The sequence below is a fragment of the Silurus meridionalis genome, chromosome 20, assembly GCF_014805685.1.
Source record: "Silurus meridionalis isolate SWU-2019-XX chromosome 20, ASM1480568v1, whole genome shotgun sequence".
Classification (NCBI taxonomy): Eukaryota; Metazoa; Chordata; class Actinopteri; order Siluriformes; family Siluridae; genus Silurus; species Silurus meridionalis.
The window spans coordinates 1,137,501-1,155,351 of NC_060903.1; the positions used below are offsets into that span (position 1 = coordinate 1,137,501).

At 38.8% G+C, this 17,851-nt stretch overlaps 1 protein-coding gene across 1 annotated transcript in view; it reads left to right on the top strand.

Moving 5' to 3' along the window:
- The window catches only part of ptprfb (protein tyrosine phosphatase receptor type Fb), a 96,406-nt gene that overhangs the window by 59,069 nt on the left and 19,486 nt on the right, over nt 1-17,851 (top strand). The window contains 10 exon segments of the mRNA XM_046876234.1: nt 1,967-1,993; nt 5,464-5,581; nt 9,035-9,613; nt 9,954-10,051; nt 11,124-11,381; nt 12,276-12,296; nt 12,299-12,355; nt 12,803-13,036; nt 15,314-15,474; nt 16,213-16,224. Of these exon segments, the coding sequence (XP_046732190.1) occupies nt 1,967-1,993; nt 5,464-5,581; nt 9,035-9,613; nt 9,954-10,051; nt 11,124-11,381; nt 12,276-12,296; nt 12,299-12,355; nt 12,803-13,036; nt 15,314-15,474; nt 16,213-16,224 (1,565 nt within the window).

Below are 17,851 nucleotides of genomic sequence, written 5' to 3' on the forward strand. Positions count from 1 at the left end.
TTTCTGTACCATCTACCTGGCTCCATGTGATCTCTGAGACCCCGCCCTCTTAGACTCCACCTCTTCAGATTTCTGGTATCTTGTCTTCTCATTTTTATAGATCTATTGCATAACACATAGCCCCGCCCCCTCAGCTTCTTAAAGCTGTCCTCTTTCTTTTTATCCATTAAACTCCGCCCCTTACCCTTTTGTTCTTTTTGAACATTTACCTAGCCCCGCCTCCTCTTTTCTTTAATGTAACCTATAATACCACACTCTCATACTCTTAGCCCCGCCCCCTTAGTACTACAGACTTTGTCCTGGTCCTGCCTTTATCTTTCTGGACTAATCTATAGAGCGCTATTTGTTTAGTTCTGCTACATTTCTCCACCTGGCCACGCCCCCTCAGCTCTCGAGAGGGTCCCATTTATTTGTTTGTTTGTTTGTTTGTATGTTTTACTTTCTTTAAAATGTCTCAAACACCACAGACAATTTTACGTTTTGTAAATTCATTGACGAAAAAATATATGATATAAGAATTTTACATAAATCCAAACGGTAACAAGGCAGTGCATTTGTGTAAAGTGGAACCTCTTTATTAAAGTGAAATCTTTGTGTAACAAGGAACCTTTTTCTAAAGACGAACCCTTATTAAGAGGATCCTAAAATTCTGAAGTGAAATCTATGTGAAAAGGAACCTGTGTATAAAGAACCTTTGTGTTAAAAGAATCCTTTTTTATGGAGGAACCTTTTTGTAAAATGGAACCTTTGGTGTAAAGAGGAACCTTTTTGTGAAGAGGAACCTTTTTGTAAAGAAGAACCTTTTGTGTAAAAAGGAACCTTTTTGAAAATGGAACCTTTGATGCCACCAATGAGAACTTTTTCCACTGTTTACGTAACACAAGTGTTCTGATTGTCTAATATCAGGTTGTCGTTAAAAGTGTGTGTATCGTATGCATTACTGTACATTGTGCGATTTGAAAGCAGGAGTGTGTGCAGCAGGAGTGTGTGTGTGTGTGTGTGTTCCTCATTGTCTTGTTGTGTTCTCAGGTAAGTGATGAAGGTTCCTCATGATGTTCATGTTCATGTTCCTGATGCCATCTTCCCTTGTTTCTCTGTACACACTCGGCAGGCACGCGATCACGTCTCAGTAAAACATACATGTGGGTGCACGGTCTCCCACAGCAGCCAATTTGACATGCCGCACAAAAGTATTGGCACCCCATTTGTCTATTGCAGATACTATATTTAATATTTTTATATCAGTAGATAATTCGAAACAATTTCTTTTTTGGCCAAAAGTTTGTGGACACCTGAGCCATTTAGTCTTCATTCACTGTTATAATGAGCTCCGCTCTTCAAGGAAGATGTCCACTAGATGTCGTGGAGATTCATTGAGACATGAGGGTGTTAGTAAAGTCAGGTACTGATGTAGGTGAGAAGGTCAGGAGGTCTGGGGTGCAGTCAGCATTCACTTTCATCTTGTTCAGCAGGAGATCTTCCAAACACTTGTAAAACACATGTAAAGCAGATCTTCATGAAGCTGGATTTGTGCACAGGGGTAGTGTCCTGCTGGAAGAGGTTTGGGTCTCCAAGTTTGAATTAAGGGGAAATGTCATGCTCCAGCATCCGAAGACAATTTGGAAAGTTGGGTGTCCCAATACTTTTGGCAAAGAGTGTGTATAGGCCCAGAAGAGTAAAAACAAACAGTAATAAGTGTGTATGAAAGGTAGACGTCATCAAATGTCTTTTGAGTGTGTATAACATGTACAATCTCTCTCTCTCTCTCTCTCTCTCTCTCTCTCTCTCTCTCTCTCTCTCTCTATCTATCTGCAGCATGTCATCATTCTTATCATCAGTTCTCACTTTTCATCAGAAAAGTAGCCATGCTTTTTTTTTCCTTCCATCACTAGTGCACTGTATTCACTCGTTCTCCCTCTCCTCCTCCCTTCCCTCGTGTGTGTGTGTGTGTGATTTCTTCGCTCAGTGGAACATTGAGGACACCACGGAATATGTGAGTAACCTGAGTGTGAGCCGGGGTGTGCGGCGTCGGGACACGCTGTGTGTTCTTGCTTCCTTGTGTGTGTGTGTGTGTGTGTGTGTGTGTGTGTGTGTGTGTGTGTGTGTGTGTGTGGTGGTTTTCCTCTTTTTTTGCCTTACACTGGGAACTAACACGTCTGTGCATTAGAGCGGGGATAAAGGTTAGTGTGTGTGTGTGTGTGTGTGTGTGTGTGTGTGTGTGTGTGTGTGTGTGTGTGCCACACACACACACACACACACACACACACACACACACACACACACACACACACACAATATACTTTACACAATATACAGCGTATACTCATTCTAAACAAAATACTAATATAAAATTTGAACACATTTAAAGTGTTAAAACAATATTTTTCATTAATTAACAGAATGGGAAGTCAGAAAACAGAAATCCAGATCAAACCAGTATTTAGTGTGACAACGTTTGGTTTTCAGTTCTATCACTTGCACACTTTATAGACTTGTACAAATTCAGGATCAGGTGAATGATGAACCAATTCTACCAAGCAGGTGCTGATGATTCTCCATTTCATATGTAAATCGAAACCCAGTCATTATCTTCAGGCAGGAGATTTAAACTGGGTGAGAAACAACCAAACTCTGTTCCTAAGGTGAGGTTCTGGATGACAGTTTCATGTCCCAGGTCCTACACCATGACAACAAGACGCAAGGTAGTTCTACTGCATCAGCAGGCAAAGATCTCAAAGTAGAAGTTTTAAGATGTGCTCTTCAAGGACTCTTCAGTCCTCTTTCGGTTGTTCAAGGAAACAATACAGCAGAAGACATCATCCTTATAACATCTAAAGACGTCCACCAGTGCCATCAGCAAAGAACCGGAGGAAACCAGTGAGACTCAGGTACACCCATCTGATGTTTGGAGAAGTCTAGACAGATGTGATCTTCATGGATGAAAAATGGCAGCAGGTGGTCTGGACTAATTAATCAAGATCTGAAATATTTGGTGATATTTGCTGAAATGCTGGACAGCGACACAATAAAGAGTGTCTGCAGTGAAGCATGGTGGAGGTTTCCTGCACATTTGCAGTAGCATTTCTGTAGGATTATTGAGATGTGATAAGGATTAATGGTGTCCTCATTGCGAAAAAATCCAGGTAGAGACTTCTCCATCATGCACTACTACAAGAAGGCGTTTGATTGGCCCCTATTTATTCTGCAGCAGGACCACGCCCCAAACAGGCATAACTTTTAAAGCTTTTCCTATATGTGGTTAATATCCTCGAACGTCGTAATCCGTCCCACAACGTCGCTGGATTTATAGCAACAGCGATAGCAGACGTCGTCTCGATCACGTGACGCGCATCCTCCATCGCCTCGTTTATTCCATCAGTCAGCCATGTTGCCAAAACGAAGTGTCAACTGCCTAATGAGGCCACTAATGAAGTGTGACCGTAATCTGCATTGCCGAGTGAACACACACACACACACACACACACACACACACACACACACACACACACACACACACAGGCAGTGAATGAATCAGAAGTGTTCTTATTTCAATCCCACTGACCTTAAAGATGAACCAGACGTCAGTGTTATTAGAATGTCATTAAACCTAAATTTTTGATTTGGCGCTCACTTGTAAAGTAAAAAAAAATACTTTGTTTTATATTATACATAAACTTTTTATATACATATATATTTGCTTTTACATTTTCTTTACATAATTTTTTTTTTTTTAAGTGTCAAGAAATTCTTTTTAAATTGTTCTTGAAATAAGTAAAAAATCTAATATATATATATATTTTATTTGAATACATCAAAAAAATGGTGATATATTTAATCATATGGTAATAAATATGTAATAAACCATTTCACAGTATTTAAATAAAGTCCTAACATTAATAAGTCAGGGTTAAAAGTAGTGATTGAGGAGAATATCTCAGAGTTCTGAGTGTGATCCGACAGATCCTCGGGTTCTGTTCGGTTCCGGTTTCACCACCACCTCCCCCTGTCTCTCATTAAAGCTTAATATAGAGACGTTATGAAAAAAAAAAACAAAAAAAAAAAAAACGCAGGACTCCAGGTGTGCTTTGTTCCCAGTGATTTACCTCCAACTCTCATTATTCATCTGTGTGTGTGTGTGTGTGTGTGTGTGTGTGTGTGTGTGTGTGCGTTCATGCTGCCGCTTGCGTGCGATCTGTTTGTTCTCCGTCGAGCTGCTTTTGTTCCAGCGCTCGGCCGCTTCCAGCCGCCGTGTGTGTCATTGTTCTGTCACGCTGTAATTAACGCCACATGCTGATCAAACTCCGTCTTTATCACCAAGTGAGGACGAGTCTGTACAGACACAAACACCCACTTTTTCTAAAGAGGATGTTTTTTTATTCGATCTGATTCAGAAATTGACTGAGGTTTCAATTAAAACATTCGAGAAACTAATTTTATTGTTCAAAGTCACAGAGAACCAGAAGAATCTAAATATTCTGGAAAATTACTATAATTTGTATTAATTAAATTGGGATTTTTTTTGCTCTCTTTTTTATTAGGGTTTAGGGATTTTGTTTGAACTTATTCCCCTTAATCTTCAGTATCGTTTATTTATATATCAATATAGTTATATACAATCAGCAGTGATTCTGAATCATTATTGTTTAGAAGCATTAAAGAATTAAACCAAATATTAAAGGTTTAAAAAAAAGTTTAGTGTATTTGTGTGTATTATATGTAAAAATAAATTCAATATAATTCAGTAAAATAATTGTAATTGTTTTTTTAGACTTACTTTTTTATATATTTTGAAATGTGGACAGATTTTATTTACTGTAATTTTTAGTTTTAACATTAATTTTTTTTTGCATTTTTATCTTCTTCCAACCAGAATTTCCACATGAAGATTTGACTCTTTATAAGATTGGAGATTTATTTTTAAATCAAGGTCAGATTTCGAATCTGACTTTTAATTCAGAATCTCAGTTTTGACATAAAATCCAATCCCCAAAAATTAGTCTTGATTATTTGTCTTTCTCATCCTTAGTATTTGGTTAGTTTTAAATTCTCTAAATAAACGAGTCATTTTTCACTAAACTGATTTTCAGACTTTTTCCTGAATTTCTATTAATAAACAATAAAAACACAGACGTTTGATTTTTCGGATTTTGCATTCTCTTAAAGAAAACATCAGCGGCAGAACTCTGGACACAGACGGGTCGGTTTCTCCGGTTGTTCTCTGTGTGGTTTGGAATAAAATGTGTGTGTTCTGGAAGCCAGTCGAGGCGTCGGAGCTGAGAGTCAGTGCCGAGCGAGCCTTCGCTTCAGATCGGATCCTCTGGTGGTTTTAAACATGGGCGTGTGTTGAAAAGGGGCTGTGTTTGTGGTTTGTCCATGGGGTGTGTGTGTGTGTGTGTGTGTGTTTGGCAAAGCGGGTCAAGGTGCTGCGTTATTCGGGGCTCAAGAGGTTTTTTTGTTTAACAGGAAGCCGTCATCTCTGGTCTGATCTCGGAGACGTCGTACTCTGTTACAATCGCTGCGTACACCACCAGAGGAGACGGAGCCAGGAGCAAGGCCAAGGTCATCAAAACCACAGGAGCAGGTACCAGAATAATTCCTAATAAAATTACATAATATTAATAATAAATCCATTAATGATAAATAAAATAAAGAAATAATGTTAAATATTGATATAAATTTTAAATAAAATAAATAACTAAAATACATTTATATTAAAAAATTATAATTTTCTTTGTAAAATCATTAATATATGTCATTTGTTACTGGTTGATTTATTTAAATGTTTTATTTTTTTATTTATTAAATATTCATTTGTTGATACGTGCCGCTGACCAGGACAAAATATCTTAAATTAAAAAAAAAATTAAATAGTTAAAAATATACTTTAAATATACACATTTTAAATAATCATATTATTTATTATTTTCATGAATAATTAATTATCATAAATAATTATTAAATGAGTAAATTAATATTTTCTTTAACAATTAAGAAAATAACAATTGATTTTATGGTTTATTGCCACATATAGGAGCTTTACAGTTCACAGAAAATCACCAAAAAATTAACTCAATAAAAATTAATTATTAAAGCAGGCCTTATTTGGCTTCATTTCTTTTAATTTGTTTGCTTGTATTGAAATAATTAGAAAACCTTTTTGTAATGAACCTGAAATAATGATTTCACTTTACAGACCAGGTTTAAAACATTCGAACCTGAAACCAAAGTAAAAAATGTAAATAAATTTAAATTAATATTTTCTTCATTGCAACTAATAGATGGAGACGTAATTTTTTTTTAACAAGAATAGATTTTCCTTCAGTTTTGATCAGCGCTATAAAACAATCAAATGCTAAATAATATAATAATAAAAATGAAAAAGATCGGAATTGACGTCAGAAACTTTTTCATCCATGAATGAGCAGACGTCTGAATAAAGCCGAGACCTGGACTTTGGAAGGAAGGAAGTCTCAGAAGGATGAGTCACGCCTATAAACTGTGTTAAAGTGGGCTTTTACTGTGTGAAGTCTGTGGAACTGCAGGCTTCTGAATGGAGCTGAAAAAGTCTCCACTATAAACAGCGAGAGTTTTCACAAAAAAAGAATGGATTGAATGGATAAAATTGGTATAAAATGCAGTCAGATACGGTGGAGCCAAAGTCTGAGAACTTCACCAGATGCTTCCAAATTCCACAACTGAAAAGCTCAGTGGTCCCTTGGAGTGGAACAGTTTATTCTTCTTCGTCTTTCGGCTTCTCCCATTAAGGATCGCCTCCTTCCTGGTGTCTCCATCCTCAGCATTCTCCTACTGATATACCCCATGTCCCTCCTCTGCACATGTCCAAAGCATCACAATCTCACCTTCCTCACCTTGTCTCCAAAATGTCCTACATGCTCTGTCCCTCTAATAAACTCATTTCTAATCCTGTCCATCGTCGTCACTCCCAACGAACATCTCAACATCTTCAGCTCTGCTACCTCCAGCTCCACCTCCTGTCTTTTACTCAATGCCACTGTCTCTAAACCATACAACATCTCAGGTCTCACCACAGTCCTTTAAAATTTCCTAAATTTCCTAAATTTCCTTTCATAAATTATCATAATATTTAATTATTAAATGAGTAAATTAATATATATCTTTTAACAATTAAGAAATAATAATTGATTTCTCTGGTTTTTTTGCCACTTAATAATTAATTATTAATAATGAATTATTAATATTAATTATTTCTTTTTATCGAATTCCACTCGGTTCCCTAAAATCACACCATCCAGGATTAAACTTTAGATCCTGACTCCATCATTAAAACGTTGGTTTATAAGAACTTGATACAGTCCAGTTTACAATTTGTTCTTAATAATATTCTAAAATAAAACCCCACATTTTTCATGTAGTGTATTTGCGAATCTTTGGTTGCTAAGAAACCAGACAGACATTACAAATGTTCAGATATCTTGAGGAAAATTTGGGCAACAAGATCACCCGAGCTGAAATCGAATCTGTCTGCTTAAACTTCTAAACACATTGCTGTTGTAAACTCCTCTCCAATTCCCACTCCCCGGTGAGCCTCCCGTGATACATTTAAGGGTTTTAATCGTATATATATATATATATATATATATATATATATATATATATATATATATATATATATATATATATATATATATGGCCCTCAGGAAGGATAGCAATAAAGAAGTAAATGTGATTAAAGTGGTCTTAAATGAAGTCAGACTCGCTGTCTCTGGAACGGCAGGGTTTTAAATCGAAACCCGAGTCTGAAGCTCTTTAGGGAGCTGCAGGAAGATTCGCTTTGGTTGATGCAACAGACTAATGGAGATCCTAATAAAGTCTAATAAAACCGTAAATGGTATTAAAATGTCCTTCAATGAAGTCAGAAGTCCAGTCTCTGAAACGTCTGGAAAAAAAAGAAAAGATCTCAAACATTTCCAAGTCGTCATCATGAGAAGAAGAAGAAGTGAGGAGACATGGTGCTGAATGGAATTCAAATGGTCTTTGATTAGCAATTAAAAAAAGAGTGGTATTAAAGTGGTGTTAAATGACAATGTGTCTCTTTAAAACATCGCGGCTGAAAATGGACCCGGAATGAAGCTCGACAGTAAAAACCAGACAGGAACCAGGCATTTTCTCAAGCGCTAAATTTATATATTTAATAATGCTAATAATTAGCAAAGTAAGTGGCTGTTAGCAAAGCATTCAGGCAGTATATCGATCCAGTGATTCAGCTGATGATGTAGTTTGTGCACTCGGCCGGCGTCTCCACACAGGTGGAAGTCTGGAGCAAAGCGAAAGTTTAGGTGTGAGGTGTTTAATTCAGATCCGTCTTAGCTTTCAACTCGTTAAATATCCTGTTCACGTAATTGGTCCTTGTAGTGACGCAGTTAAGTCTTAATGGTCGTCTCTTTAGCAGTTCTTCACTTCAGTTCTCCAGAGCAGCTAAAAAACTCACAGTCAGACACTTCAGACACTAAGGTCATAATTTTATGTTGACCGCAGGACAGAAAACAGTAAAGTATTAAACAGAACTCGAGATGTAGCGTTTCTAAAACACTGGAAGGAAAGAGTGGGATGTCAAAAAGCCTTAAGGGGCTGTGAAAATGGCAGGTTAGCATCTGCCAAGGCGACAGCTAATGGGAAAGCTTTTGTGTTAGCAATAAAATGTATCCTCTGTGAAGGATGCTTAAACGGAATAAAAATGATCTCACAGTCTACAGGTGAAGACTGAAATTGTAATCTGGTTACTAAAGGATATGTGTTACTTTTAATCTACTTTTAAGTTTTGGACCACAATTCCACCATTTCTGTTCCACCATTTCTAAGGAGGTAGAAGTTCAGTGGTTAATCCTCTGTGGTACTGTTCAAAATGTCAGGTTGAGCAGGGCCCTTAACCCCCTGTGCACCAGGGGGACTGTATCATGGCTGACCCTGCTCTCTGACCCTAGTGTCATAACATCACTGGGATATGCAAAGATGTGACGATTAAAAAGTTTTTTTCATTATTTTTTGGTTACAGTTCCTGGCAAGCCTACCATGCTTATTAGCATCACAGTGGGCAACACTGCTCTCCTCCAGTGGCAGCCTCCAAAGGACATGCCGGGCGAGTTGATTGGCTACCGTCTGCGCTACAAGCGTGCGGACGAAGAAACGTTCACGGTCCATAACTTTGGGAGTTCGGACGACCACTACACGGTGACGGGTCTCTTCAAGGGTGCCAACTACAGCTTCCACTTGAGCGCCAAGAACCGTGCAGGAATCGGAGAAGAGTTTGTCAAGAACATCAGCACGCCGGAGGAAGTTCCGAGTGGATTCCCGGTGAACCTGAGCGTAGTGGGACTGACCACCACGACCACCCGGTTAACGTGGGCACCTCCGGTCGCAGCCGAGCGGAATGGACGGATCACTCACTACATCGTCGTTTACAGAGACATCAACAGCCAGCAGAACAGCACCAATCGTACCTCTGATACTCACATGACGCTGCAAGACCTCCGACCAGACACTACCTACGACATCCGAATACAAGCTTTCACCAGCAAGGGGGGTGGACCCATGAGCCCCAGCATCCAGAGCAGGACCATGGCAACATCTCCAGGTTAGTGCTAGTGAGCAGAAACTCTACACAGTACTAGTTAAAGTCTATCAACCCAAACTCTTCTCCACACTTTATTTTCCACCATTACACAAAACGCCATAAATCTTTCGAGCTTCACATATTTAAACAGAACCAGTAGTGCTTCAGTTTGGTCCAGAAATATGTTTCTCGCACAATGTTTCTTGTCAAACATTATTACGATCAATTAATCTTTTATGAAAGAAAAGATTTTTAAAGGCTTTTTCCAGAACAAACACAATAAAAAAAAGGTATCCATTGAATATAAAAGCTAGTTTAGCTAGTGTCGTATAATTAGCTTATTTGTCTCTTCTTTGGCTAGCTTTCGCAACAAGTTTTGGTGTCAAAGCGGTAATGAAGACGTCCGTACTTCTGACCTGGGAGCTTCCAGAGAACTTCAAGTCTCAAGGGCTTTTTAAGGTGCGTAAAATGTCTGTAAATTGTTGAACGGTTGATATTTTATAACCTTTTTTATTTTATTTTAAGGGATTTTTCAAAAGTCTTTTTTGAACGTTTTTTTTATTTTGTTTTATTTGATCTTGTTATCCCAAAGTTACTCCCAATCTTTACAACAACTTTGGAAGGTGGAGCTTAGGGGGCGCCTCGGTCAATTAAATTAAATTAAGTGGAAAATTATGCGAAAGAGTACTTTGCGAATTGAGTCTAATGCATCCGTTTACTGCCTGACATAAAAAAAAGAATATATATCTATAATATAATACTAAAAGCCTGTATAGGAAACTCCATCTCTGATTCTCTAATCAAGGTAATTAGGTGGCAAATGCTGAACGTCTGAGGCTTTTAAGCGCTCTTTCTGCAAATTGACTTGGGTTTGAAGGAATCCACAAGCCACAGCATTACTCCACTGAGAAACATCTGGGAAATGTACGTCTTCATCACTGCACTGTCCATTACGCTAATCCCATTAGCACAGAAAAATCCTCCTCCGTCTTGTCTAGCGATTGTCTGTTATTTTTTTTATATCTTTATTACTGTTAGTTTTGCGTCTAAGGTCTGGAGGCTCACGCCGCAGGTGAGTACCACCCATAACGTGTCTGATTCCTCAGAGTGTGTTGGTTAGTTTCCAATAACAGCAATTTCGGCAGTAGTGCAAATCAACTGTAAAACACAGGTTTTTTCAACCTTTCTGTTGAATGAATATGTTATCATTTCTATAGAAACAACACATTTACGGGGACCTCAGTTTTCATTGAGGAGATGTTTCTCCAGAGTCAGAGCTTTGTAACAGTAAGAAGTAAAGTTTCTTCAGGACAGAGGTGTTTATTCTTCTTTCTGGGTTTTTTGAGATTGAGAAATCATTTAAATCCAGCACAATCTAGTTATTTATTTCCATTTATTTATTGACACTTTTCATAATGTTTTTTTCACCTTAAGTTTTTTTATTTATTTTCTAACACTTTAGTTTGTACGTTTTTGGTTGAATAAAGATCAGTGTACTCTAACAGCGCTTCTCCGTCACCCCTCGCTGTAGATTCTGTACAATCAGCAGAGTGTGGAGGTTCAGGGCAACATGAAGAGGAAGCTGATCACAGGTCTGAAGCCCGACACTAATTACTCGTTCGTGTTAATGAGTCGAGGAAACAGCGCTGGAGGACTTCAGCAGCAGGTCTCCATCAAAACCGCTCCGGATCTTCTCAAAACAAAACCCGTCCTCTTCAGAAACGACGAGAACAACGGTGGGAAAATCACCATCAACCTTCCCAAAGTGGCGACTACAGCACTGATCAGGTCAGGAACCACACACTGACAACGGGTTCCTGAGGAGAAAGATCTCACTACATGCTAGCTAGAGTTACCTTCAGAGGTTATTGCAAGCTATAGTTACCTCAGGATGTTGTTGCTAGCTATAGTTACCTCAGGATGTTGTTGCTAGCTATAGTTACCTCAGGATGCTATTGTTAGCTATAGTTACCTCAGGATGTTATTGCTAGCTATAGTTACATCAAGATGCTATTACTAGCTATAGTGTCCTCATAAAGTTTTTGCAAGTTAAAGTTACCTTGTGAAGTTATTACCAGTTATAGTTACCACAGAAGAATTTTGCTAACTTTAGTTAACTCAGGACATTACCTCAGGATGTTATTGCTAATTATAGTTACCTCAGGATGTTATTGCTAATTATAGTTACCTCAGGATGTTATTGCTAGCTATAGTTACTTCATAACATTATTATTACTGGGTACTTCAGGACATTATTGCTAGCTATAGTTACTTCAGGTTCACACACACACACACTCACACGTGCCGACTCAGCACTGTATATTCTCTCCGAATGTTTCCTTCTTTCACTCTTTTTATTTTTATCTTTTATTTCTCCACTGTCTCCCAAATCATTTTGTTTTTTCTCTCTACCTTTTTGGTCTGATTTTTTTTCCTCTTTTAACTTTCTCCATCTTCCTTTTATTATCTTTCTTTTTATTTGTTTAAGTGATTTATTATATTTGTTGCCTTTTTTTTATTTCACTCTTTCACGTTACTCTCTTTTTTGTCTCTTTTTTGTATTTTTATTTTTAGTATCTGTCCCCCTTTACTTCCTCCTTTCTCTTTTTTTGGGTTCAGTGGTAACTGTGCATAATGTACAGGTGACTGATTTTGTGTGTGTGTGTGTGTGTGTGTGCGCGGTTGGTATTACATCGTGGTCGTGCGGGGTCACTGGCGTCGTCACGCAGGTGGGAAAATCCAGATGAAATGGACCTTGATGAGGTGAGAAATAATAATAATAATAATTATATAAAACAAGAACAAAATAAAAGACGAGTGGAAGGAAAGAAGGGACAGAAAATGAGTAGGAGGACAGAAGGAAAGGAAAAGGGAAGTGATGGAAGGGAGGGGTGTTGTGGCGAGGCAGAAAGAAGTGATACAAAAGGAAATGAATTGATGGAAGAAGGAGAGGAAGTAATAGATAAAAGAAAAAAGGAGAGAAACTCTAGAAAGATAAAGGGGTTGAAGGAGAGCACAGAAGGAAAGAATCGATAAAACAGAGGAAGGGTAGATGGGGAGAAAAATGGCAAGAAAAAAGGGAAGTATGGACAGAAGAGAAAAGAAGAAAGGTAACACGTTCAGTTACCGAAGGAAGGGAGAAATAACCCTAAATCACTGTGCTGGTAAGCAGGTACTTACGGGATGTACTTCTCGTGTTCTTCTCTTTAGCTCCTGGAGGTGAGATTTTCTCCACCGAGGCACCGGAGGCGGCGGCGTTACTCAGAGAGTCTGAGGCCGTACATCGCCGCCAAGCTGGACAACCTTCCTGAAACATTCACACTGGGAGACGAGCAAAACTACAACGGTTTCTACAACCAGCCGGTGCCTAGCAACCTGCCGTGCCAGTGCTTCATCATGGCTGAGATGAAGGAGCAGCACCATCTCAACCCCAGTGAGAAACAGGTACATCTCCATTTATTCATCCTCACATTTACATCTCCTCACCTTCCCATCTCCTCACCTCCACATCCCATACATTCATATCTCCACATCTCCTCACCTTCCCATCTCCTCACCTCAACATCCCTTACCTTCATACCTCCACATCTCCTCACCTTCCCATCTCCTCAGCTCCACATCTCACCCTAATATCTTCACACCTTCTCACGTTCATATCCCCTTACTTCATACCTTCATCCTCACACTTTCAACTCTCCTGATTCTCACACCTCCACATCTTCTTACATTTACATCTCCTCCCCTCCACATCTTCACTCCTTCACTCCTCCACCTTCTTTTCTCCACATCTTCACATCTTCACTCCTTCACCCCTCCTCTCCTCCACACTTCCACAGTAGAAGGTCTACAGGGAACCAGGTTTTGTAATAAACTCTGCTCATGAGAGATGTGTTGATGAAAGGTCACGACTAATTGAGTTGCGCCGGAGACGTGTTTGTCAATTACAGCGTTAAGAGTTAGCATGTGTTGATATTAGGGACGACTTTAACACACACACACACACACACACACACACACACACACACACACACACACACGTTACAGCGTGTCTTGTCCTTGCTGAGGATCAGCTCAATGCTGTAGGCTAACACCAATGCTAACACTTTTATCTGTCAGAAACAGACAGCTGCTGCGGCTCGTCTGTAACCTCAACAACACACACACACTCACACACACACTCACTCACACACACACAACACACACACACACACACACACTCACACACACACACACACACACACACACACACACACACACACACACACACACACACACAGTCTCCTCCCTCTGTGTTTCTTCAATCCTCCACAGTGTAAACCACTGTGTTATACAAAACACACACCTGGCTTTGTTTGGTGTGTCTATGCAACTTCTCTCTTTCTCTCATTCTTTCGCTCTCTCTCTCTCTCTCTGTCTCTCTCTCTCTCTCTCTTTCTCTCTCTCTCTCTCTCTCTCTCTCTCTCTCATCTGTCGTTCCTGATAAATTATGAGGCATTTTTAAACGCTGAGTCGATTGTTTTGCCCTGGAGCTGCTCTGTCTATTTCATTTTTTATATGAGGTATGCACATGATGCACACACACACACACACACACACACACACACACACTGTGGGAGAGTGTGTTTATATTTGTGTTCTTCCTTCCTTCCTTTCTTTCTTTCTTTCTTTCTTTCTTTCTTTCTTTCTTTCTTTCTTTCTTTCTTTCTTTATTTCTTCTTCCTCCTCCTTTTCATACAAATTTTTTTTATTCATCTATGAGAGAAGATCAGAAACCTGCTGGCAGAAACGCATCTGATTTTTGACATCTGTTCCTTTTTTTATTATTTTTCTTTCTATTTCTTTCTTCATTCACACAGACACACACTCTGTCACACACACACACACACACACACACACACACACACATACAGAGTCAGGGTTTATGGTAGTATGGGGTCACCCTTAGGCGGAGAGGAAACTTGTTAACAATGTTCTTTGAGCCTGTGTGTGTGTGCTTGCGCTTGTGTGTGTGTGTGTGTGTGTGTGTGTGTGTGTGTGTGTGTGTGTGTGTGTGTGTGTGTGCTTGTGTGTGTGTGTGTGTGTGTGTGTGTGTGTGTGTGTGTGTGCTGTGTGTGTGTGCTTGTGTGTGTGTGTGTGTGTGTGTGTGTGCGTGTGTGTGTGTGTGTGTGCATGTGTGTGTGTGTGTGTGTATGTGTGTGTGCGTGTGTTAGAGACATACTTGAAAGAACCCCCACACTGTGTAATCCCTGCACTGGGCTTTCTGCAGTCTGTCCTGCTCAGATGATTGACAGGTTCTCAGTGTGTCTCCTGCAGTCTTCAGTTCGCTGGTTATTACCCGAGGTCACGGTGTACTTTTTATCCGTTTATTGTTGCACCAAACGTCCATGAAACAACTGTGTGTTTCATAGAAATTATCAAAATTAATCAACACTTTAGGCCTGAAAACATAAAGCCAGAGATTTACCTCTAACACTGCAGACTCCTTACAGCTTGAGTCGTTGCCATAGAGACGATGAGCACGAGAGAGCGCATTAATAGAAATGAATATAAAGCTGTGAAATTGAGCTGCACTTTATAGTTATAGTTATAGGAAACTAATCAACACTCGCTGTGTATTTATTCTGTTTTTATGCACTGCTAATCCAGTATTTTCTTTCGTGTGTGTGTGTGTGTGTGTGTGTGTGTGTGTGTGTGTGTGTGTGTGTGTGTGTGTGTGTGTAGCGTGTTCTCTCGTCCAGCCCATACTCAGACCCAGTGATTTTGGAGCGTGACAGCACCGTGGCTCAGAGTGTGGACTCTCCTGAGATGTTGTGGGTGATGGGGCCGGTCCTGGCCGTGTTGATCATCGTCAGCATCGTCATCACCATCATCCTCTTCAAAAGGTGAGATGTTCTCCATGGGTTCTTCTACTCTTTCAATCGTTTGTTTCAGTCTCAGGGGAACTTCCTAACAGAAAGTTTAATCATTATTATATACATTTTTTCCTTTTTATCATTTCCTTTTTTTTCTTTTTTTCTTTTCTTTTTTTTTTTTACATTATTACATATTCCTACTTTAATCGTACATTTTACTTTCTTTTTTTATTTTGCTTTATTGCACATTTCTTTCATTTCTTTTCTTTTTTTATCCTTTTTACTTTTAAATTATTTTGTCTTGTTATTGCAATTTTTTTTCCTAATTTTTTTAGCATTTCTTTCTTCCTTATTTTCTGTCTTTTATCTTTTGCCTTACTGGGCATTTATTATTATTTCCCTTTTTTCTTTCTTTTTAAATTTAATGTTTTAAAAGTTTTTCTTTTCTTTTACTTTTCTGTCCTGATTTTTGAAAGAAAGAAAGAAAGAAAGAAAGAAAGAAAAAGACTTTTTTGCTTCTATCTAGACAATTTCTTTCTCTTTTTTCTTTCTTTTTTCTTTCTGGTTTTTCTTTGTTTGTGTTTCGTTTGTAATATAAATTTTTTTTACTTTACGTTTATTTTATGTTACTTTATTTATTTTTATTTAATTATTTTTACTTTTATTAAATTTTATTTTCATATTCTTTAATTTATTTTATGTATTTATAATTTTTTGATGATCACTAACCCCTGCGTATCTCTCGCTCTTTCTGCTCCGTGTGAACAGCAAACAGGAGAGGTAGGTGTTTTCACATCAGGGTTTCTTTTCCTCCATCTCACCTTTCTCTTCTCACTCATCCATCCGTCTTGCTATTGGACACCAAGGCAGCGTGGGGGGGGATCAGATTCTCAGATTTTATTTAAAATTTAGATTAAATGTAAATAAATCAATAGTTTTGTTATAAGTCTGTATTTCACCTTAAAACCCCGGTGTCTAGGAGAAGATCCAGTTCTCAAGCTCTCACACGCATGCATGCTGGAGTTCAGACCACTAATCAGAACGATGCTAACGGCCCTTTGCTATGCTAGCAAAATACGTTTGTTTGCGCTAACGTTAGCTAAATGCAGTTCAATATATTTGCGATAATATTTAATTGTATTGGTTGATATGAAGATCTGCTTTCCATGGATTGGACTGAATGTGAACGCTGACGGTACCCCAGGCCTCCTCAGCTTCTCATCTACATGATTGTAGTAACACACTTGTTGCTGTATGAACCCCCACAAATCTACTGGAACATCTTCCCAGAAGAGGAAACTAAATGTGGGATGGGATGTTAAAATAAATGTACAGAGACCCAGCAGCGTTAGATCTGTTTTGTTTGGTCATGTGACTGAACCGTTAATAATTTGAATTCAAATTCAATTATTTCTAAGATTTTTTTTTTTAATTGTTCATGGTTGATCATCATCTCTTCTCCTCCAGGTGAGTGAGTGTTAGCGTGGTAACGTAGCCTTTGTGTAGCTTCACCCGGTTGCTGAATGGCCCCATTGTAAAGTAAATGCCAGACTGGCAGGAGGTGAAGAATAGAAACGTTCCCATCGTCAGCGCTGACATTTCTTCAGCCGGACCGTCCTGCTGCTCGTTTTCTTCTCTTTTACTCTCTTTGATTTGTGGGAAAACAGAAAGAGGTCTGTTTCACCAGAACCAGAACCAGAACCGGGTTTTTTTTAGGGAGCCGTGTTTGTGTTTGTACATCTGTGAGGTGGAGTTGATGAAGTTCACAGAGTCTTCACGATCACATCTACGTTCACATGAGGAAAGTTCCTCGTATTCAGTGTCGCTTTCAGAACTTCAGTGTAGTTTACACCCACACACTATATATACACACAGTACATTCTGTCTTTTTACTTTCTTTTTTTACTTTTTTTAACTTTTACTTTTTTTACTTTTATTTTTACTTTTAATTCTTTCTTTCTTTCTTTCTTTCTTTCTTTCTTTCTTTCTTTCTTCGTCCAATTTTCATATTCTGTTTATTTATTCTGCTTTTGTGTGTGTGTGTGTGTGTGTGTGTGTGTGTGTGTGTGTGTGTGTGTGTGTGTGTGTGTGTTTTCTTCTCACACTTCAGTAGCCATTGTGTCTGGGTGTGTGTCTGTGTGTGTGTGTGTGTGTCTGCGGGTGTGTGTCTATGTGTGTGTGTGTCTGCATGTGTGTGTGTGTGTGTGTGTGAGTATACGTCCATGCTGTAATTACTAAGCTGACGTGCTAATTACCCACGTGTCCTGTTTTTCCTCACAAAAACACTACATCACGTTTAGCGTTTAGCGTCTGCTAGCAGCAGATGTCGTATCTCCATCAGCATCCTTCAGGGAATCACACCACATTTTCTTTTCCATGTTTTTTCATCACATGCATTTTTTTTCCC